Source organism: Gekko japonicus, unplaced genomic scaffold (assembly GCF_001447785.1).
Source record: "Gekko japonicus isolate JY-2015 unplaced genomic scaffold, Gekko_japonicus_V1.1 scaffold112, whole genome shotgun sequence".
NCBI lineage: Eukaryota > Metazoa > Chordata > Lepidosauria > Squamata > Gekkonidae > Gekko > Gekko japonicus.
The window spans coordinates 1,204,397-1,226,438 of record NW_015166422.1 but is presented as its reverse complement, the minus strand read 5'-3'; the positions used below and the strand labels follow the sequence as shown (position 1 = coordinate 1,226,438).

At 47.0% G+C, this 22,042-nt stretch overlaps 1 protein-coding gene across 1 annotated transcript; it reads left to right on the top strand.

Moving 5' to 3' along the window:
* Positions 1–5,316: 5,316 nt before the first annotated feature.
* Positions 5,317–19,953, top strand: EDN2 (endothelin 2). Its single transcript, XM_015411700.1, has 5 exons — positions 5,317–5,470; positions 6,408–6,555; positions 10,010–10,129; positions 15,865–15,968; positions 17,782–19,953. Exons 1-4 carry the CDS (start codon positions 5,407–5,409, stop codon positions 15,956–15,958), a joined length of 426 nt encoding a protein of 141 aa, XP_015267186.1. The 5' UTR covers positions 5,317–5,406; the 3' UTR covers positions 15,959–15,968; positions 17,782–19,953.
* The last annotated feature ends 2,089 nt before the right edge of the window (positions 19,954–22,042 follow it).

The following is a 22,042-nucleotide window of genomic DNA, read 5'->3' as shown; positions in this document are numbered from 1 at the left end:
ACATTATTTACACTGTGTGAGTCTTCTAACCTTCGCATGACAGCTCCCCCTCCCATCGCCACTCCAGTGAAATCACCACCTATTCCTTATTTCATTAAAAATGTAAATTGCATCTCACACTCCCCCCCCTCCCCACCTTCCCCTAGCTAGACTGAACATGCCCCTAGATGGCCTGCGGTCTCCTTTGCAGGAGAGGATTAGGTTCTGTTAACTGGATACCTTTCCAGTTCAATATGCCCTCCTTTCTCTCTCTTTCTCTTCTTGATTTCCTCTCTGATGCTCAGAGCTGTTTCAGGGGAATTCGTTTTCCTGAAAGGATTGCCTCACCCACCAATCTCCCCAACAAAACATGCCAGATATTAGGGGCTGGACTGTTCACCCAGCCACACAGATCTGCAAGTCAAAGACAGTGGGCCAGGTACGAACTGAGACACCGAGCTTTGCATAGGGCAGGCCACTGCTGGAACTTTCGGGCAGCCATCCTTGGATAGGTGTTATCGCCATCACTTTGTGATCAAGTCTTTAGACCACAATGAGGGCTCAGCTGGTTTGCAGCCTCAAAGCAAGCGAGATAGTTCTGGCGAGGATACAATATTGCCCTGGCACCACTGTTGTTGTTGTTGTTGTTCAGTTGCACAGTCCAGTTTGACTCTTCGCGACCCCATGGACCAGATCACGCCAGGCCCTCCTGTCTTCCGCCGTCCTCTGAAGTTGGCTCAATTTCATGTTCGTTGCATCCATGACACTGTCCAACCATCTCATCCATTGCCATCCCCATCTTCTTTGACCTTCAGGCTTTCCCTGCATCAGGGTCTTCTCCAGTGAGTCCTCCCTTCTCATTTGGTGGCCAAAGTATTTGAGCAGTCAGGGTTGATTTCCTTTAGGATTGACTGATCTGATCTCCTTGCAGTCCAAGGGACTCTCAAGAGTCATCATTAGGACTGTGTGAATGATCTCCTAAACCAGGGTTCCCCATCCTTTTTGAGCTTGTGGCCCCCTTTGGAGTTCTGACACAGTGTGTTGGGTGCAGACACAAAATGGCTACCACAACATTGCTGATGCAGGAGGTGAAGACAGCCATAAAATAGCTGCCACAGCTTACCTTCAGTCACACAGTGACCATCCTTGTGCTGCGGTGGAAGCTGGTGCTAAAGTAACATTTTTAAACATCTGCATAGCCAATCAGATCTCCAATGCCCCATCAGAAGCCTTGCTGGACTAAAGACCCACCTGGCCCTACCTGCTTTCTCAAATTAGTGACATTGATATGTGTGACTACTCAAAAAGTGCGGAGCCTGGAGGGCGGGGTAGAAATTTAAATAGTAGTAGTAGTAGTAGTAGTAGTAGTGGTAGTAGTAGTAGGAGCTGCGGTGGCTCAAGTGGTTAAGACGCTGAACTGCAGGCTGTGGAAGGTCAGTAGTTCAGCAGTTCGAGACCCGAGTTGCCACATGATGGAGTGAGCTCCCGTCTCTAGTTCCAGCTCCTGCCAACCTAGCAGTTCGAAAGCAAGAAATTGCAAGTAGATAAATAGGTACCACTTTGGTGGGAAGGAAACAGCGTTCCGTGCGCCTTGGTGTTTAGTCATGCTGGCCACATGACCACGGAAACGTCTTCGGACAGCGCTGGCTCTTTGGCTCTGAAATGGAAATGAGCACCGCAACCCTAGAGTCGGACTCGACTGGCTTTCGAGCAAGGGAACCTTTACCTTTTTAGTAGTAGTAGTAGTAGTAGTAATTATTATTATTATTTCCCTTTTTGCAGACAGGGAGTGTTTTCCTTTGCCTTCATGTGAGAAGAACAGAATTTGTGGATCACTGAGGTGTGGGCTTGAATGCCCTGTAGCCTGTCGCAAAAATCCAGAACTCCAAAAGGGGCACAGGATGACACAGGTTTGACGATGGGATTTGGCTTGCACATTCAATCCCCTTGAAAACCCAACTTGGCAAAGGCTAAGCCCATTGAAGCCAAATATGAGTGAGGAGTGCCGCCCCCAGGTGGCGACTTTCGGCAATGTCCTTACAAAGCAGCAAAAAGAATGAGGTAACAACGAAGGGAAGAAATAAAGGTGAACTCACGCATGCACAATCATTTACTGATGCCTGTGTATTCAAGTGATTGTTTGCATGTATGAACTCACTGGGTGACTTTGGCCTAGTCACCTACCTCACAGGGTTGTTGTGAGGCCAAAAGGGAGGAGGAGAGCATTGTGTTCACTTCCGTGAGTTTCTGGGAGGAAAGAGGGGATTAAAAAATGTTACAGACAGACGGATCAGACACTGCAGGGATAGTTTGGCAAGTGACTAACGGATGTGTGAATCAGGCTGAACCTGTGTTTGCAAACATTATTTTAGCTTTTTTTCCCTCAGGACCTTTGAATGGTGCAGAATCACAGCTCCAAGGGTTGAACTTGTGACTGCAGATGCATAAAGACATTGCATCTGGAACCCTTAACATGGCATCGGCCACACTTCTGGTTTTGGGCCACAGTGGGCGGCTGGCATCACGGGTAGCCTCTACAAGGGGTAGGAGACACACCCTCTCCCCTGAACCATAGGTAAGATGATCAAGGGGCCTTCCTGTTTTTCAAGATGCTGTCTCATAGGCCATGACCTGAAAGCATGGAACATTGCAGCACAGATTCATGCAAAGAAGACCCTTCCACCCATAGCCATGCATATGCATATTCAGACTGCGTAGCTGATACCAATGACTACAGCTAAGCCATCTGGGACCAAGGAGATGGGTTTCCAAATCTGAGGACGTGGCTTTGAACCTGAGCCCCAGGACCCTTGTGGGCACTGACCTTCATTTCTACTCCTAATTGCAAAGATTCAAACAGGACAGGGACTCTCACATGCCGGGTATATTTGCTTCTCCTGGCTGTATTCAGTGAGCCGCCCTGGCTGAATAAGCACGGCTCAAATGGAGAGACAACAGAGTGTCGGGAGCGGGGATGCCCGTAATGGCAGGGAATCGAGATATAACTATCCTAAGCAGGACATGAAGACATGAAATTGCTTTATTCTGGAGTCAGACCCTTGGTCTGTTAAGGCCAGCATTGTCCACTCAGACTGGCAGCAGCGCTCCAGGGTTTCAGGCCAAGGTCTTTCCCTGCACTTCCTACCTGCTTCTTTTTAAGGCACTGCACTGGCTGCCAATAGCGTACCAGGTCTGCTTCAAAGTGCTGGTTCTTACCTATAATGCCCTATATGGCCAGGGTCCAGCTTACCTAAGGGACCACCTTTCCCCATATGTTCCCCCAAGGGCAGTATGGTTGGGGGCAAAACGACTTTTGGTTGTCCCAACCCCTAGAGATCTCAAATATGCTGCGACCAAGGCCAGGGCTTATTCGGTGGTGGCTCCTATCTGGTGGAACGAGCTCCCGGAGGAGATCAGGGCCCTGTGGGACCTTATGCAGTTCCGCAGGGCCTGCAAGACGAAGCTCTTCCGCCAGGCTTTTGAGTAGGAGCCGCCACCATCACTGTACCACCACCGTGCTGCCATTTCTGGCAATGCGAACTGGCCTTGGTAATGAAGAACGGACATAGTGCGGACCGATCAAGAAGAGACAGTAGATCCTCTGAAACATTGCACTGGAGTCCCATCTTGGATGGCATATTGTTATGAGCACCGATTTTAAATGTAAATGTTTTATCTGGTTTTAGTGTTGTGTATGGCAATTGCCTCTTGTTAGCCGCCCTGAGCTCATGTGGAAGGGCGGGATATAAGTCAAACAAACAAACAAACAAACAAACAAATAACTGGAGATGCTGGGGATTGAACCAGGGACCTTCTACAGGCAGAGCAGATGCTCTGCCACTGAACCATAACCACTGTCCTTCCTAAGAATATATGAAGCTGCTTTTTCCTGAGTCAGATCCCTGGTTTATCAAGGTCAGTACTGTCTGCTATGATTAGGAACAGCTCTCCAGGGTCTCAGGCAGGGGGATTTGACATCACCTCCTGCCTGATCTTTTTTCTTGGATGGCATATTGTTATGAGCACCGATTTTAAATGTAAATGTTTTATCTGGTTTTAGTGTTGTGTATGGCAATTGCCTCTTGTTAGCCGCCCTGAGCTCATGTGGAAGGGCGGGATATAAGTCAAACAAACAAACAAACAAACAAACAAATAACTGGAGATGCTGGGGATTGAACCAGGGACCTTCTACAGGCAGAGCAGATGCTCTGCCACTGAACCATAACCACTGTCCTTCCTAAGAATATATGAAGCTGCTTTTTCCTGAGTCAGATCCCTGGTTTATCAAGGTCAGTACTGTCTGCTATGATTAGGAACAGCTCTCCAGGGTCTCAGGCAGGGGGTTTTGACATCACCTCCTGCCTGATCTTTTTGACTTGGCGATCCCTGGGGACTGAACCTGAGACTTTCTGCCGATACCCTGCCACTGATCCAGGGCCCCTCCCTGTGCCAGTTGTGAAGTACACATAGTTCAAGCCAGCATGGGGTAGTGGTTAAAAAGAGCAAGTGTCCAGTAGCACCCTAAACACTAATAAAATTTGTGGCAGGGTAGGAGCTTTTGTGAGTCACTGCTCACTTCTTCAGATAATACTGGTTTGGTGTAGTGGTTAAGAGCGACAGACTCTAATCCGGAGAACAGGGTTTGATTCCCCACTCCTTCTCCACCTGAAGCCAGCTGGGTGACCTTGGGTCAATCACAGTTCTCTTAGAGCTGTTCTGGAAAGAGCAGTCCTCGAAAGAGCTCTCTCAGCCCCACCTACCTCACAGAGTGTCTGTTGTGGGGAGGGGAAGGGGACAGGAGATTGTAAGCCACTCCGAGACTCCTTTGGGTAGTGAAAGGTGGGGTATAAAACCCAACACTGCTTCTTCTAAGGTGTTGGATCAGGATTTGGAAGACCCAGGTTCCAATCCCCACTCTGCCATGGAAGCCCGCTGGGTCAACCTGAGGCAGTCACACTTTCTCAGCCTAACTTACCTCACGGGGTTGCTGTGGGGATAAAACCAAGGTGAGGAGAATGATGATTGCCACTTTGGATCTCCCCTGGAAAGAAGAGCAGCCAGCAGGATATAAATAAGGTAAGTAAATAATAACCACAAAAAAATAATAAAAAAAATCACCAGGTGCTTTTCAGCATCGCCATGGCCCTGATCAGGACCATGAGGGACCAGCGGCTCTTGCCTGCTCCCTTCCTGCTGGATTGCAGTAGGAGGAGGACCCCCACCCTGAGACACCCCCGGGGGGGAGGCGTGGCCGGCAGGCGGTGACGCGCCAAGCTTCGCTCCACGATTATAAAGCACCTGCCGGAGCGCCGACAAGCTCCACAAGAGCCTCTTGCCGCTCTGCAGAGGGAGGGAGCGGGAGAGAGCGAGAGCGAGTGAGTCGAGCTCGGAGCTTCCTGCCCATTAAAGGATTACGCGCAAACCACAATGCTAAGCAACCCGGCCAGGTGTTTCCCCCTTCTTCTCACTCTTTGCGTCCTGCTGGAAGAAGGTGAGGTTCCTCCGGGAGGGTTTTTTCCTTTTTAATGCAGTTTTGCAAATGGTTCCCCCCCCCCCAGTGACGATTAATTTTTATCGTTATTTTTTGCATGGAAACAAATGCATGATTCTGTTCTCTCTCTCCCTGGGCAGTCTGGCCCCGGGGCTCTTGTCCCCCTTAGGTCTACTCAGAAGTAAGTCTCATGTTAGCCAAGGGAGCCTTCTTCCAGGAAAGTGCGCTTTGTTTCCTTCCTTTCCCAGTCAGCCATGCAAACTGGCTTGGGGTTTGTTTGTTTTTTGAACATTTAGACGAGACCCCCCCCCCCATCCGTGCATGCCTGGCAGTGGCAGGGGAGCTGCTCTGACACCCGAATGCCAGAGATAATAGAGCATTCGGGACTGTACCAAAAGGAGGTGATTCCCCCCCCCCCTTCCTCAGAAAGAAGCAGCCACGGACTCCGCCCATTGCAACTTTTTCTAGGCAAAAAGTCTCGAGACCCTGTGGACACTGATGCTCCTCGCTCCGCACACTCCCAAGGCTTGCCCATTTGCAGACTGTGGCCGGCGCTCGATGAGAAGCTGAGGCATTAGCAGCCACACGCCGAGCGATAAGCGGCCGCTGGGCAGGGTCGAGATTATGCTCCTCTGAACCCCTCTCGCCGCCCGCCAGCGGGTTTAGCCTTTGCACGTGAAGGGTCTTCGCCTCGCCGGCCCTCTTTGATGGTCCGCTGCAGGCTTGCAAGTCCACAGAGTCTTCTGTCCTTTGCAGGCTGCAATCAGGCAAATGCACTGTTGTGGCAGCACTCCTCCCCACTGCCCCGGAGAGATGGCACCCCGTCCTGCAGGTTAGGTGGCGGGCTAATTGCCGTGTTTACGTACCCTGGCGCATTCCTGACTCTTCCCATCCAAAGCCATGCTGATCCCTTCATCTGTAATTTTCTCTCGGGCAGGTCTGGGCCGTCCCCCGGCAGAGTCCCACCGAGCGGCGGCGGCGAGCAGCAGGCACCTGAGGACAAAGCGATGCTCTTGCAATAACTGGATGGACAAGGAATGCATCTACTTCTGCCACCTTGACATTATCTGGATCAACACCTCGGGGTGAGTCGAAGCAGTGCTCGCTTGCATTCTCAAAGAGGTCCGTGGCCATAGGTTTGGGGTGTGGGTCGGGCAGGAAATGGTGGGCTCTCAGGCGCCTGGAGGACCGGCCAGTGGTGGAAAGAACTCCCACGGTGCCTCTCGTCAGGTGCATTTGCACAGGCCAGTCAGTGTCCTGACCCTGGATCCACACATGGTTGGAAGTCACACCATCGTCATCACTCACCTGCTGGGATTTCTTGTCCACCTCGAAAACCCCAGGAGGTAGTACGACATAACCAATGACGTATGGTTGCAGTCGTGTTTCTCTGAGTGTGCCATGTGCGAAAGTTACAAATGCGGCACGGAGTGGCTAGTTTGCAGTGTCATGTGCGTTCTGGCCAGGAAAACAAAACCGCAGTCTGGTGGCGCATTAACAATTAACCCATTTATTAGGGAAAACGTTTCTGTCTGTTGGCATTATGCAACAATAAATCTGTTAGTCTTTAAAGTGCGGCCAGATGCTGTTTTGCGTGGAATTTCAGATGTTGGCTGGTGGAGAAGTCCCATTAGCACAACCAGTTTCTGCCAACACCCCCAACCACCTTAATTTAAACTTCAGTTTTCCTCTGCTGTGAGGCCCACACTGGGTAAGCAGCATGTTGAGACAGAATAGACTCATGAAGTGATGATGTGAAAGTGCAAGATTCCAGTTGAGCGGCACCTTCAAGTCCAACCAGGTTTCCAGGGTATAAGCTTTCAAGAGTCAACACTCTCTTCATCAGATACAAATAGGACTGGAGATCCCTGAGCCCTTATATCCCAGTTAGAAGGTAGGAGGGGTGTTGCAGAGATGGGAGTCAGAATGCAAAGGCACAACACAAAATATAATCCTCTTCATTAAAGCAGGGGAGAAAAGCTTGGATCTGGCCCTGGAAATCTTGTTAGTCTTTAAGGTGCTCCTGGATTTGAATCTCGCTCTTCTTCTGCAGACCAAGCTAGATATCCACATGAAACAGTGATGGGAAAGTGACATCATCTGTTTTTAAATCACAAATGCTCAATGTTTTCTGTTGTGTAATCTCATCAGCCCCAGCTTGGGGACACAGAACAATGGACTGCTAGGATCCTGGGATGGACCTATCACCCAGGAGTGCCTCTGTAAATAGCTTATTGTTGGGAGTGGGTGTGTGATGGGTGTGCCATTTTACGGGCTTATAAGCAGGGCCCCCGCCCTGCTAGAGCTGTCCTTAGTTCCGAGCTGAAATCACAATAAAGCATGAGCAGATCACCAACATGTGTCAAACCCAGTATATTTCTCTTTCTCTCGCCATAAATACTTTCTGAGGGGGGGTTGCTCCCCAGTTTATGATTCTCCTGCACTGAGGCAGGCGGGCCTTCAGATCTTGGGGATGGGAGCGTTGCGTGATATGGCAGAGCAGAGATCGCGTTCCATTCCCACACGGGCAGCTCTTGGATCCGAGCTCAACAGCCTCTCTTGCCCAGGTGTGGCTCTAATTATGCCTGCTAACGTGCAGTCTGGAGTAACCGCTCACCCTGAAAACAGCACGCCGTTCTCGAGTGTTCCAGGAAGGGGGAGGGAGGGCTGGGGTCCATGATGGAAACGGCAGTGGGGTAATCGAGGACTCGCATGGGCATGCTTTTGAGACGCTCTTGATAGAAGGAACATCTGAGCTCTGCTATACAGGCCAAGAGGGAATCAGATATTCCCAGGAGCCCCTTAGTGGAATGTGAAGGCAATGGCTTCCCCCTTAATTTTATGCCAGCAAGTTGCAACTGACTTCTGGCAACCCTTCATGGGGTTTTCAAGGCTTTGCCATTGCCTGCCTCTGCAGAGCGACCCTGGCCTTCCTCGGCAATCTCCATTCCCAGCACTAACCAGGGCTGACCCTGCTTAGCTTCCATGATCTGACGAGATCAGGCTAGCCTGGGCTAATAGGCTGGTACTGCCACCTTATAGCTACCAATATATAGTGGCTCTCTGCCTTGGCACAAGGACGGTGTTACTGTCAGTACTCAGCTTTGGGGCAGAAGTCCAGGTGCTTATGGGCTCAGTGGGGGTGGGAGCAAGGCTAGCCGTGGCTGCAAGTTTGAAATATATGTTACTGTCTAAAGGGGTGGGGATAAGAGTCTAATGTTACCCAACTGCATCTCTGAACATGGAGGGGCAGCCACTTAGTGGGTGATCCACATCTCCTCTGTGGATGCATCTATTTCTGTTTTAAAAGGGCTTGAGGCTATCCTAAGAGCCTGTAGCAACAAACTCTGTAGACTACTGATAAATTTTTGGGGAAGAAGATTCCCACCCCCCAATCCCAAATCTACTGCCCATCAAGCTCTTTCTTGCCCCTTTCCCACGCTATTCATACTTTTACAAACCTATATCATGTTTTTCCTGTTGCCTTTCTCCTTAGTTTGTTTTATCTAAAAAGCTCCACGCTCTGTTTTTCCCCCTGGAAGTGTTTTAATGATAATTTAAGTTGCCCTTTTTGGCACCTTTTGCAGACCCACGGTGTACTTTCTGGTCCCAAATGGGCCATGACTTAGTGGTAGAGCACCTGCTTGGCATGCAGAAGGTCCCAGGCTCAATCCCCAGCATCTCCAGTTAAAAGGACTGGTGATACAAAATACTTCAACTCAAGATCTTGGAGAGCCGCTGCCAGTCAGAGTACACAAGATGGACTTTGATGGTAGAAGGTAGTTTAATGTATCCTTGAGGGATTAGATTCATGGAGTATCGGTCTAGATTCCTGGAGTATAGGTCTGTCACTGGCCCTGGTAGCCATTGGGGCTAAAGAGAGCCTCCACATTCAGAGGCAGTAAACCTCTGAATATCAGTGCTAGGAGGTGGCCTTGGCCTCTACTCCCTGTTTGTTGGCCCTGCAGGGCAGCTGGGTGTGTGAGACAGAATGCTGGACTATATGGACCACTGGTCTGATCCAGCAGAGCTCTTCTGATGTTCTCCTATTCAAAACACGCAGAGCATGTGAAATCTGCATGCTGCGTTGCTGGGACAGAGGTGTCCCTCCCTGCTTGGTCTCCTGTCATCCAGCAAGCTTCAGAAACTTGATGGCAGGGGTCCGTTCCTGCAGGGGTCCCTGGACATTCCTTCCTGTCACACAGAAGCTTCTTATTGCTCAAGCCCATAAAATTATTTCCATAATCTTGCCGTTAGGGAAGAGCAAAGAGGGTCCCCGGGTGGGCCGCCCACATCCTGCGCGCTGAAGCACAGGGATGGGTGTGCAGGAGTTAAGGTGGAAGAAGGGAGGTAACCTCGTCCCCCCCTCCCCTCGAGATAGTAAATAATTATTTTACCTCTCGACTACAAACAGACATTGTTGTGGCCCAGCCTGCTTGGCTGCTGACCAAGACTTCATTATAAACCTCTTTTCTGATAATGGATGTTAACTGGCTTGCTTTTTTTTTTTTTTTTGGTTTGTTGTTGTTGTTTGAACAGGCGCTCCACTCCCTACGGCCTGGGAAACCTGCAGAAGCGTCAAAAGAGAGCTCTGGACAGGTGTGAATGTGCACACTCCAAGGACAGCATCTGCGCCACTTTTTGCCATAAGAGGCCTTGGTAAGTGTTCGGATATGGCTGCTTTCTTATAGCCATAGGCTCCTGGTGCCATTGGTGGGAATCGTGTGTGTGTGTGTGTGTGGGACAGGGAGAGAACAATCTCCCACATAATGTGGGCCTCTTTGAAGCTATGATGAGGTACATAGGGAGTGATTAAAATATAGACTTTGCTATCAGAAGTTGTAGTGATGGCCACAGGAATAAACAGCTTCAAAAGGGGATTAGATAGATACATGGAGGACTGTACCACCACCGAGTTGCCATCTTCGACGGTGGATTAGATCTGGGGGTGAGCCGGCCCTGGGCAGATGCCTAGTTAACCGAAGAATGTATGTTGTCAGGCTAGGTTGACAAATGGAACTCATCTTGGATTAAGAAAATTTAACATCAAGAGCACCGCACTTTACTTAATGATTGTTTTATACTGTTTAATGATTGTTTTTACGTTGTTTTAACTGCTTGTTATGGCATTTGCCTCTGTTGTTAGCCACCCTGAGCCCGTTGGGGAGGGCGGGGTATAAATCTAATAAATAAATAAAGTCTATGAATGGCTACTAGCCGTGGTAAATGAGTGGGACCTCCACATTCACAGGCACTAATCCTCTGAACCCCAGAGCCAGGAGGCAACATGAGAGGAAGGCCTCATCCTTTATGCGCTGTTGTTGGCCTTCTGAGGAACAGGTTGGCCACTGTGTGAGACAGAATGCTGGACTAGATGGACTATTGGTTTGATCCGGCAGGGCTCTTCTTATTTTCATATGTTCTTGGTTGTGGGTTTTCCCCAACCACTCTAACATAGCCCTAGCACAATTTGCTCTGTGCTATTCTTGGAACTGTATCAGCACCTCCACACCATAAAGCTCTTGCCTGGTGGTGCTTTTACAACAACCTGGAATATATTGGTTAAAGTTTTAACATGTGGTGCGTGGAGAGGGGAAGAGGATAGGGGGTAGATATTCAGTTTGACCTTGCGGCACCTCATAAAGCTACCTCCTCCTGTGTCAGGTGACTGGTCCATTTAGTTCCATGTATGATTGGCAGTGACTCTCCAGCTTCTTTCCTGAGACCTCCCACCAGAGAAGAATCCAGCTGGAGATACCAGGAATTGAACCTGGGATCTCCTACCTGCAAAACAGACACTCTGCCACTGAGCCACAGCCAGCTGCTTCAGAGAAGCAATTTAAAAATAAAATATATATAGAGAGGGGATGGAGTAACAAAAAGTCATTAAGCATTATTCATCAAAAGTTTTTCCATTTTCCATTTACTAAGGACGTGATCCTAATATATAGCATAAGTGTAATAGGTACATAGATCTGGAGCTGAATATCATCTGAACTCAACTAACATAAATTTCTCAAAACATCAATATACTTCTTTTTAAAAGTATAACAATTTAAACAATTTAAACAATTTAATTTGGACAATTTAATGTAGTAATTTTAAAGACTCATTTATAACTCTTTCTAGAAATAAAAAAATCTACATTTACTTAATATTGTTTTAAGTTTTTTTAATAAAATAGATCTATTACATATACTGAGTATCAAAAAAGGAAAAATGTACATTAATAATAATGACTTTAATAAAATAATTTCTCCCTGACTTTCAGGAGGAGCCAGCTTTTTATTTCAGGTCAGAGAAAACCAATTTTTTGTTTTGATTTGTTATAGTGGGAGAGTACAGTGGTGGAAGGAAAGCATTTGGTTGTATGACAGGATAGGAAATAACAGCCAGGGCAAAGGTGTGGAGAGCTGTAAAAAACCCTGGAGAAACAAGGGAGCATTTGGGTAGTTTCTGCTTTTTTCTCATTTCAACTTACTCTCCATTCCATACCCTTCTGAGATTTTCTCTCCATAGTCATGGCAGGATGAAATCTTGCCTTTGGCAGATGAGATCCTGTGTGCTAAATCACAAGCTTCATGTGGAACTTTAAGGTGTCTTAATGGAGCTGTGAAGAAAAAAAACCAGACTAAAAAGCCTTTGCCATGTGCAGGACTTGAGGGTGTGTGCGTCGAATCCTCAGAGCCAGTTCCACAGCGGTTCTGTGGCCCTTATTGTACAAAGGGGTCCAGCTCAGGAGTTGCTTCCAGCCTAAGACTTTGGAGGTTCAAATGGTCACCCTTAAGAAGAAGAGCAGCCTAAAAATAAGCATCTTTCCCCACTCTCCAAATCCTTTACAGCAGATCTATCTCCCCCCATTCTCTTTGTTTGTCTCCCTGCATTGCCTTTTTGTCATATGTGTTTTTTGTTTGTTTAATTTTATTGATAAGATGTTGGGGTTTTTTTTTTTAGTAAGCCACTTCAGGTCTCCAGTGAGAAAAAAGCAACGTATAAATATAAGATTGATTTAGCAAAATTTTATTCCACCTCTTCTGGGAACCTGTTCAAAGTAGTTTACAAAATAAGCCATAATAAAAACATTAAAAGTTTTAATTCCAGACCAGAACTTAATAAATGCCACAGCATAAAAGATGTAAATATTATGAGCACACTTCTGGCTACGTTCCTGGATTCTTTTAGTGGCGTTATCACTTTAAGGTGTCTTAACAGAGCTGTGAAGGAAAAAAAAAACAGACTAAAAAGCCTTTGTTTTTCCAAGCTCTTAGCCAACACATATAACACACACACAACTTCATCCACTGTCATCTGTTAAACACAGGAAAAAACTTCAATGACGTGGGGGGAAAAATGATGCACTGAAAAATATATAAGAATCCAAGGAATGTAAAGGACAGAGAGAGGACAAGCTCTTCCTGAATAGGAAACTGTTTCGAATATCTTTTTCAACTCAGTCTCTGTGTAGATGTTCATCACCAATCTCTTCACGGAGCACTATAGGAATGACAATAATACCGATCTCTCTAATGTCTTCCCAAAGCTCTTACTGAGCAACTTAAAATAATGTTTTTTTCAGACTAAAATCATATTAAAAATTAATTTAATTAAAGCCTGTATGGACATAGGTAAATAAATAAACGTCTTGGCTTGATTCCATATGTGTTGGTTAGTTGAGTCTATCTGCCTAGTACAGTTTTGGACTGAGGTCACCCAGAAAGGGGGTTTGAACATAATTTCCCGTATCCTAGTCTGACACTATGCCGTGTTGGAAAAGACAATGTCTGGTGTACAAAGATAGATTCAGGTGGGGTAGCTGTGTTGGGCTGAAGCAGCAAAATGAAGTTTGAGTCCAGTGGTATCTTTAAGACTGTATCTGCGGAAGCGTGCTTGCACACAAAAGCTTATACCGTGAATAAAACTTTGTTGGTCTTAAAGGTGCCCGACTGGACTCAAACTTTGTTCTGGTTTACAAAGATGAGAAGAAGGCCCTGAAGGGAGCAGCACCTTCTTCAGTCAAATAATTCTTCCTGCCGCACCGGCAGTTAGTTGATCCTGCCTTTTAAGAGACTTTGATTAATTGTGTGGATTCTGCAGCCTTACTGCTCAAACATAGCATTTTACATTTGTGTTTGGAATAACAGAATTTGCCCTGTCTGTTGATTTTTTTTTAAAAAAACCAAGTGTCTAGCCCCCAAGCCCTTAATTTTAGTATAATTTGAAAAGAAACTTAATTTGAACTGAGCACAGAATTTGGCAAGCTTTGGCACATAGTGCTTAGCATACCTGTATTCATTTTTCGCAATTCTTATATAGACTTGCCATAGGGCTGCCAAGTCCCCCGAGGGGGCAGTGAAACCCCCGCCCCAGAGGCCCGTTCCCCGGCGGCGCCGGATCGGGCCCCGGGGGAACTCCTCCCCGACTTGCGCATCACCAGGAAGTGACGCGGGCACTCCGGGCACACTGGGGGCGGGGCCATGGCCATACAAGGGAAAACTCTATGGTTTTCCCTTGTATGGTCGTGGCCCTGCCCCCAGCGTGCCCAGCGTCATGATGTCACTTCCCGGTGACATGCATGTGGCGCGTGCACGCGCTTCCGGAACCACCCGGGAGTCCCCCGCGGAACAGGTACGTCGCACTTGGCAACCCTAACTTGCCAGCTCCCAAGTAGGGGCGGGTATCCCCCATTCTTGCAGGCTTTGGCCCACTGCCGACCAGCTGACCGTCAGGGGAAACCCCACCCTCAAAAAGACATCCCCCAGTGACGTTGTCAACATGATTATGTCACGTCTGGAACTGATGTCATCGCATCAGTGACATTGAGGGTGATGCTCTACTTTCTGGACAAAACTCTATGGTTTGTTGCCATTTTTTAACATAGAGTTTTTCCCCCAAAGTAAAGAGTCACCCTGATGTCACCAACATGATGATGTCACTTCCGAAAGGGATGTCATTGCATCAACAACGTCCCTGCCCACCCACAGATTGCCCCCAAATCCCCCCGCCAGCAGCAGTTAAGGACCTGGCAGCCCTACTCTCATAACAGCTTGTTTTGGTAGATCAGTAGCAATATGTGCTGCTGCTTTGTACCAAGTCAGACAGTGGACTATTGAGCATTGTACTATTTACTGGCAACTTTTGTGCATCCTGGACAAAAAAAAAAGAGAGAGAGAGGGTCTTCTTAACTGCAGATGCCAGAGGTTGAACCTGGGACTCCCTTCTTATTAAGCCTGTCCTCTTCCACTGAACCTTGCCTCCTCCTGCCCTTCACTTTGTGATTAAAAGATAGTGACCTACAGTTCTGCTGTGTTCTCAGATGGGCTGTGGCTCAGTGGTAAATTACTTGCTTTTTTATGCAGAAGGTCCCAGGTTCAATCCTTGTCATTTCTAGTTAAAAAGTTCAGATTGTATTTATTTCTTTATTTCATTTGTATCTCACCTTTCTCCCCAGTGGGGACCCAATGCAGTTTATATCCTTCTCTTCTCCTCCATTTTATCCTCACCACAACCCTATGAGGGTAGGTTAAGCTGAGAGTTTGTGACTGCCCCAAGTTCACCCACCAAGCTTCCATGGGAGAGTGGAGATTCAAACCTGGGTCTCCCAGCTCCTAATCCAACATTCTCACAGCTGTACCAGGCTGGCTGCAGGAAAGACCCTTTTCTGAGACCCTGCTGGTCAGAGTAGGTGATACTGCCCTCAATGGACCAGTGGTCTGGCTCAGTAGAAGGCAGCTTTGAGTGTTCATTTCGTGAGCTGACATTTGTCCTGGAGTGACAGTTTATGGGTTTAACTGCTGCTCTGCATTGATGTGGTCCTTGAACTATCCAGCATCATCGTTGACTTACGTGGCCATAAAAGCCAGGGCTGGCACCCAGCCATTGTAAGGCCTCTAAACTCTGCACCCCATACTGCAGAAGGCAGAAGGCATGCCTTTGGGGCCCATAAGCGGGACAGTTATATAATCTTAGGATGTGCTAAGGTCACAGGGAGTGAATGTGGGTTGGCCAGCTTTTACCTGTCATCTTAGAAAAGCACAGAGGAGTGAATTTGACTATAAATATTTCCAAGAACTGGATAGTAGCCAAGTTTTTTTTTTTTTAATGTGCCTTTAACTTATGAGAAATAAAAAGTTTTGGTGTTTTCTATCTGGAGACGAGCTAGATTCAAGTCCAGTAGCACATTAGAGAGCAACAAGGTTTTCAGGGCTGGCGTCTCAGGTCCTCCTGGACTGGAGTCTTGTTGTTCTACAGCAGACCAACACAGATGCCCTCTGAAACCAGCTGGAGACTCTGTCTCAATTTCTTTTTTCCCCCTTTTTAAAAAATATTCCTTACATTCTTCACTGTGGTTCTTTAAATGGCTATCTGATGAGCTTTTGTGTCTTCTTGGCTTCCAGGGGTCCCAGGAGTCCTCGCATGCCCAAGAGCAAAGGCACACTGGAAAAGATTATCCATGGTGGTCTTACGAAATGCAGCAAGCTGAACTTCTGAAAGTTCTCAAGTAAGGATCAATTGAAATAGTTTCCCACAGGACACTTCAGACTGCTTTGCAGCCAGCTTTTCGCGTGGCTCTCTCCCCCAACCCAAAAAGTTCTGGGGGCTGTAATTTTGACAAACATTCTGATAATTTATTGGTAGGACTGCATACTTTCCTCCTTTAACTATCTATCTCATACATGTTCATCCCAGTCGCCCACCATAGAGTGCAAAATGGTGCAAATGATTCTCCCCCCCCCTCCTTATTTTAGCCTCACAATAACACTATGGGGTAGAACAAAATTTCAGTCCAGTGGCACCTTTAAGACCAACAAAGTTTAATTCTGGGTATCAGCTTTCATGTGCATGCACTGGGTATCAGCTTTCATGAGCATGTACCATCAGTCTTTTGTGCATTCACATGAAAGCTTATACCCAGAATTATTATTTATTATTTTATTATTATTTATTGTATTTATGAATCACCCAGTCCCTGCCATAGCAGGGCTCTGGGCAATGTATAGTATCCATAAAACAGGAACAAGATAAAACCAATTAAAATATTAATAAAACATTCCAACAATCAGATGGCGAATAAATAGTCCCAATTCCAACTGCCAGCTACTTTGTGGGCACGGGGGAAGAGGGTGTTGTTGTTCAGTCGCACAGTCGAGTCCGACTCTTCGCGACCCCATGGACAAGATCACGCCAGGAAGAGGGTGACGTGGATGTAAATAACAGAGGAGGGTGCCAGCCAAGATGGAACCATCACTGTCCTCAACCAAAGGCCTGGCAAAACATCTCTGCCTTGCGGGCCCTGCAGAATTGCATCAGAATTGCATAAAACTTTGTTGGTTTTAAAGGTGCCACTGGACTCAAACTTTGTTCTATTGCTTCAGACCAACACAGCTAGGTGAAGCGGAGAGGAAACTGACTGTCCCAAGGTCATCTAGCAGTTCACCTGGACTCATAGATCTGTTCTAAAAAGAACCTGTCTTTGAAGTAAAGGTTTTACTGAACTTCCATATATGATTCCACAAAACATGTGGAAACCTAAACTTAAGTAAATCTAAACTTTGGTGTTCTAAGTCCAGACCCAAAAAGTATTTTACGTTCCTTAAAAATTTATTGGTGCTAGATCTGAGTCCACTAGAACTTCGGAGACCAACAAGGTTCGGAAGGTGTAAACTTCCAAGAGTTATAGCTTGCTTTTGTCACATATCTGACCAAGGGAGCTTTGAGTCTTGAAAGCTTTAACCCTCAAACTGTGTTGGTCTTTAAGGTGCTCCTGGACTCAAATTTAGTTGCTTCACTGCAGACCAACATAGCTACCATATGAAATGAAGAATTTATTAGCAGGCTTAGTTTAATTAAGAGCAGCAGGGCTTCCACAGTAGGAAACATCAACCAAGAGTTTCCTTCTGTGTGCACCTCTTGCAGATCTGACCTGAAAACCCTAAAACATCACTAGAGTTGGTAGATCAGGGGTCCCCAGTCTTCTTGAGCTTGAGGGCACCTTTGGAACTCAGACATAGTATAGTGGCCACAGTCACAAAATGGCCACCACAAAATGGCTGCTGCAGGAGGTGGGGCCAGCCACAAAATGGGTGCCACAGCTTACCTTCAGTCACACAGTGAAGATCCTTGTGCTGTGGTGGCAAAGCTACATTTTTTAAAAAATCTGCAAAGCCAATCAGAAGCCTTGCTGGGAAAAGCCCAACTTGGCTACACCCATTTTCTAAAAGCACTTGGCGGACACCTTTGTGGGACCTTTGTTCCAGAGAATGCCAAGAGCATATTGGCTGAGGTGCTGAGAAATTTGCCTTTTCTGTTTGTAGGAATCTTGCTCTTTCTAACTCCCTGTTCGCCAGAAAGTAGCACGCTTCTCCAAGAAACTCCAGCCAGCGCTTCACCCACCTGAGCAGAATATCTGGAAGAAAACAAGCCAATCAAAAGGATAAGGAAGGGCTTACAGGTTGCCCTTTACCTTGACAGCACGGAGACCTGCGGTTGCCAGAAGCTTGTACTAAACGGGTACCTTGAAGTGGGAGGAGAGACCCCCGAAAGAGGAAAGCTTAATGGGGGGAAAAAGTTGTTGGTGGTGTAAGGTGTAAGGATCAAACAGAGATGACAGCACAGCTCCTTGAGTCATCCGGAAACGGTCTTAAAAGGAAACAGCCTCTCTGTTTTGAAGACTCCACCTTGTTGGATAGGGAAGAGGACTTTTGTCTTGGATACCAACAGGACTCTGTATCAGATCTGAGTGTAAACAACTGGCGTTGGTTCGGGGGCAACTTTTAAGCACAGAGGCCAATGGCGATACCAAGCACCCCTTACCTCAGGAACTTGCCTTCTCTGGCTCTCAGACATCAGTTTTGGACATTTGCCTTAATACACTGGCTAACTACCCCCCCCCCCGACTCTTCACACGTCCTTCTCCTTTTATCCCGATTCTTCTTGTTCCTGCAAATCTCTCCCCCAGCTGCCCAGTAAAAGAGGATCGGATGTATCCTGAACAGGATGCTTGGGTCATAGGTACAGGACAAATCTATCTCTTTTCTGTGTTTTTTAAAGGGGAAAAAAGTATTTTTACAGTGGCCCTGGCTTGACTTATTTAACCCAAATTCATGTTCTCTCTTTTCTCTGGGGTGATTCCAGTGCTGATGGGAAATGGTACAGGCCATGAAAGAGTTGAGAATGCTTCAGGGCAGGGATCGTCTTCACTGCACATTAAAACCAGTCTAAGTGATGTGGCTCCTCCTGAGGGAACCCTTGGGATTGTAGCTGCAAGAGGGGTACTGGAACTAGCAAAGTTTACTAGTTTCATAAACTATACTTGAAGCTGCTTTTACACTCCTGACACTATTGTTGACTTTGACGGGTCAAGGCTCTCTAATGTCACAAGGTCCTTCCCAGTATTTCCCAGCCCTGCTATTGAAGGTAATTTAATTGGAGGTTGTACAGGCTAAACCTAGAATCTTCTGCATGCAAAATTTTCTTAGCCCCCTTAGCTGGGAATGTCACAGACTGAATCTAGGCCCTTCTGCACACAAAATATGTGCTCTATTACTGAGCTTCATCCATTTTGGTGTCAAGTTCACCTCCACAGCAGGGGAAAGCTTGTCAATTTCTCCAGCAATGGTGGTGGAATTGAGAAGCTTGAGTCTGACCAAGCCCTTGCCTTGTAGAGGGGAAACTGTACTGGTTTCAACCCTCCTTCAGCCATTTCACCCTCTAATCAATTGGACTTCTTAGGACAGGCTTCAGAGGTGGGAAGAAACTTTTGTCAGTTTCTCCACTGCTCTTGTTAGCTGGGTGCAGGGTCTAGAAAATGCAAAACTGAAGCTCAGCTTTCTGGGTGTCATTGCTGGGTATATGCGCGATTATGGAAGCAAACTAGAAGGGACAAAACAGCCTGTGTGTGTGTTGATTCACATACATACGAAACTCAGAAGTTGTTCAGAAACTCCACGGAACCTCTGTGAAGTTTCCTTAGGCATCTGAGTGGGATGATGGAAATAAAGCAAAACATTCGACACATCTCCTAATTCAGGGCTCTCTTCATGTACCATTCTGAAGATTCCTCCTTTGGGGGCTTTGCCTAGCTAGACTGGACTGAGACAGGTTTCAGTGTGCAGTAGAGATGTTTCTGCAGCAAAGGCCAATCATTCAGCCAAATGGGCGCCTTGCGGGAAAACTTGGCTTGAACGGGTCCACAGAATGATTGGTTTGGGCTGAAGTGGAGGCATCCTTGCTTGAGTGCCAGAGCCTCCAAAATCCACATTTACTGCTCATTTACTGGCTCATCTTACGCTCATGGGCTCTGCAGTGGGAGTTGGATTTATGAGGCAGGCATGTGGCTCAAGCTGTCACAGCACTAACTCCCCATGCCCCACTTTGTACGTAGATCCGGACAAGCCAAACCCAGAGCCAGTCTGATCTTGTGCTCTGGTTCTGAATTCCCTCCTTCCATGGCTGAGAGGGTTGTGTAACTGTTCCTTTCCTTGAATGTAGAATGTCTCATCAGATCTCAAAAGCTGAGCAGGGTCGGCCCCGGCTAGTACTTGGATGGGAGATCACCGAGGAAGACCAAGGTCACTGCGCAGAGGCAGGCCATGGTGAACCACCACCTCTTGCCTTGAACGCCCCGTGAGAGGTTGCCAAAAGTCAGCTTGACATGCACACTGGAGGAAGTGGGAGACACCACGGCATTGTCATGCAGGCAACCAGGTCGCCTTTGATGGTGGCGTAATGTCTCATAGCCCCAGATGGATTGTTAATGAATTAGAACAGAAGAAGTTACTCTCTTCTTTGGAAAAGGGACTGTATGAACATTTTAAATGATATGGCCACTTAAAACACTTAGGAGTGACTCTTACCCTTAACTGCTGGGCATACCACCAGACAATGGTGTTTCCATTCTTCCAACTGCTCTAGAATCTGGGGAGTGGCAGGTGCGTGCAGTGACTGTCCACTTGCCCTGTGGTCGGAGGACAGGCATGGTCTCCCTCTAGGTAGCATCATCCCAGACTAAGCATTTGACATGCACTTATGCAGAGTTGATCCTGTCCCAAGACCACTGAAATCAGTGGGTTTAAACTGGGGTAATTCTGCATAGGATTGCACTGACAAGAACAGTATGTATGAAATCACTTTTAGCATTTTGGAAAGGCAGGAAGTGCGACAGTGGAAAGAAAAGGAGAAGAGGGAGAAGGAAGTTAACTTTATGAATGATAACTAGTTTATGTATTCAGCAATATCACAGGGCAAGTTGTGTCCGAATGTACAGTGCAAACTCCAGGCAACTAATATATATTTTTTGCTCCTTTACTTACATGTAGAAATCTAGGGCTAGGCTAGCACCTTTCTCCCTGAGGTGCTAACTTTCTACATGTAGGAGGGCTATTGCACATGAGGAAGCATGCAGAACTGCAACCTTTGTGATTTTTCTGAACATGTAGCTCTCTTCCAGGTTCAGGGTGCAATTCTGCCTCCACCCATTTGTGAGTTAACCCCATTGAACTCAATAGGGGAACGTTTAATTTGCACTGACAATTTGGTGAGAGTTTAGGAGATAATGCTAGATATTTCCAGGCAATGGATGGACCGGGAAGAATGTTGTCAGCCAAAGCCTTTGGGAACAGTGTGGCCTTATCCTGACTCAACTAACAGACTTTCCTATGGGAAGAAGCTTAGGGCATGGCTCAACAGATTCCCTTCCATGCCTAAGCACAGGGCACTTTAGTTACGTCACAGGCAGTAATGCCTGCTGCCAAAGTGTGGGGAACAACCACCACAGCAGCAAAAATGCAGTTTACTACAAATAACACCAGCAGCACTCCCGATGCCTACATAAGGGGCTCTGCATGCTGGGTGCTCTGTACTTATCCCCTTATGATTTGCAAAGGTTGGCTGTTAATGTTGAGGTGGGTGTAATGTGATCAGCACACCTGAAGAACATTCTTTTCAAAATGTGCTTCTGCTGTTGTAGAGAAGAGGAGAAAGGTTGGCCCATGTTTTGCAAACACAGCTTTATGTCACAGCATCAAAGCGCTTGAAACTGAAGGTGATTTGGATTGTTTTTTGCACTTGAGAAAAAAACTCATTTGGCCCCAACAGGATCCTCTCCCTTTGGCAAGCGGGGATCTGCCTTGTCCCTCGGTATAAAGATGAAACTCTGTGCAGCAACCTTTGCAAAGTTCTCTTACCTGCATTTCTCCTCTGGGTACTTTCCAGTCTGTAGCATCTCAATGTTTGGATGTACATATATGCATATATTTATTTTTTTACCTTTTTTACTGTAGAAAGACAAACTTTTATATGTAATAAACAACAAAAAGGGAAAAAGTTGATGGCTTCTCTTTTTTCCCCTGGCTTGAGGATGTGTGAGCCTGGAATTCAACTCATCATTTCAAAGATGGGGGCAAAGAAGTGTTGTGATGGTCAACAATGGTCAAGGCAGCCAAACTGCATGGGACAAGTTTTGGGCTTGGGTGTAAGACCAGTGCCAGGTGGACACAGCTATTTAGTCATTTCTTGGGTACTTTTTCTCCCACCCTCTTCCTCCTAAAGTAGGGCCTCCAGCCTCTGGGTGGCACC

What these genes read in the sequence shown, in the direction of transcription:
- EDN2 (XM_015411700.1), top strand. Translation starts at nt 5,407, where the DNA reads ATGCTAAGCAACCCGGCCAGGTGTTTCCCCCTTCTTCTCACTCTTTGC. An exon ending in TTGCGTCCTGCTGGAAGAAG is followed by an intron (nt 5,471 to 6,407) that starts GTGAGGTTCCTC and finishes TCTCTCGGGCAG; the next exon opens with GTCTGGGCCGTCCCCCGGCA. An exon ending in TTTTGCCATAAGAGGCCTTG is followed by an intron (nt 10,130 to 15,864) that starts GTAAGTGTTCGG and finishes CTTGGCTTCCAG; the next exon opens with GGGTCCCAGGAGTCCTCGCA.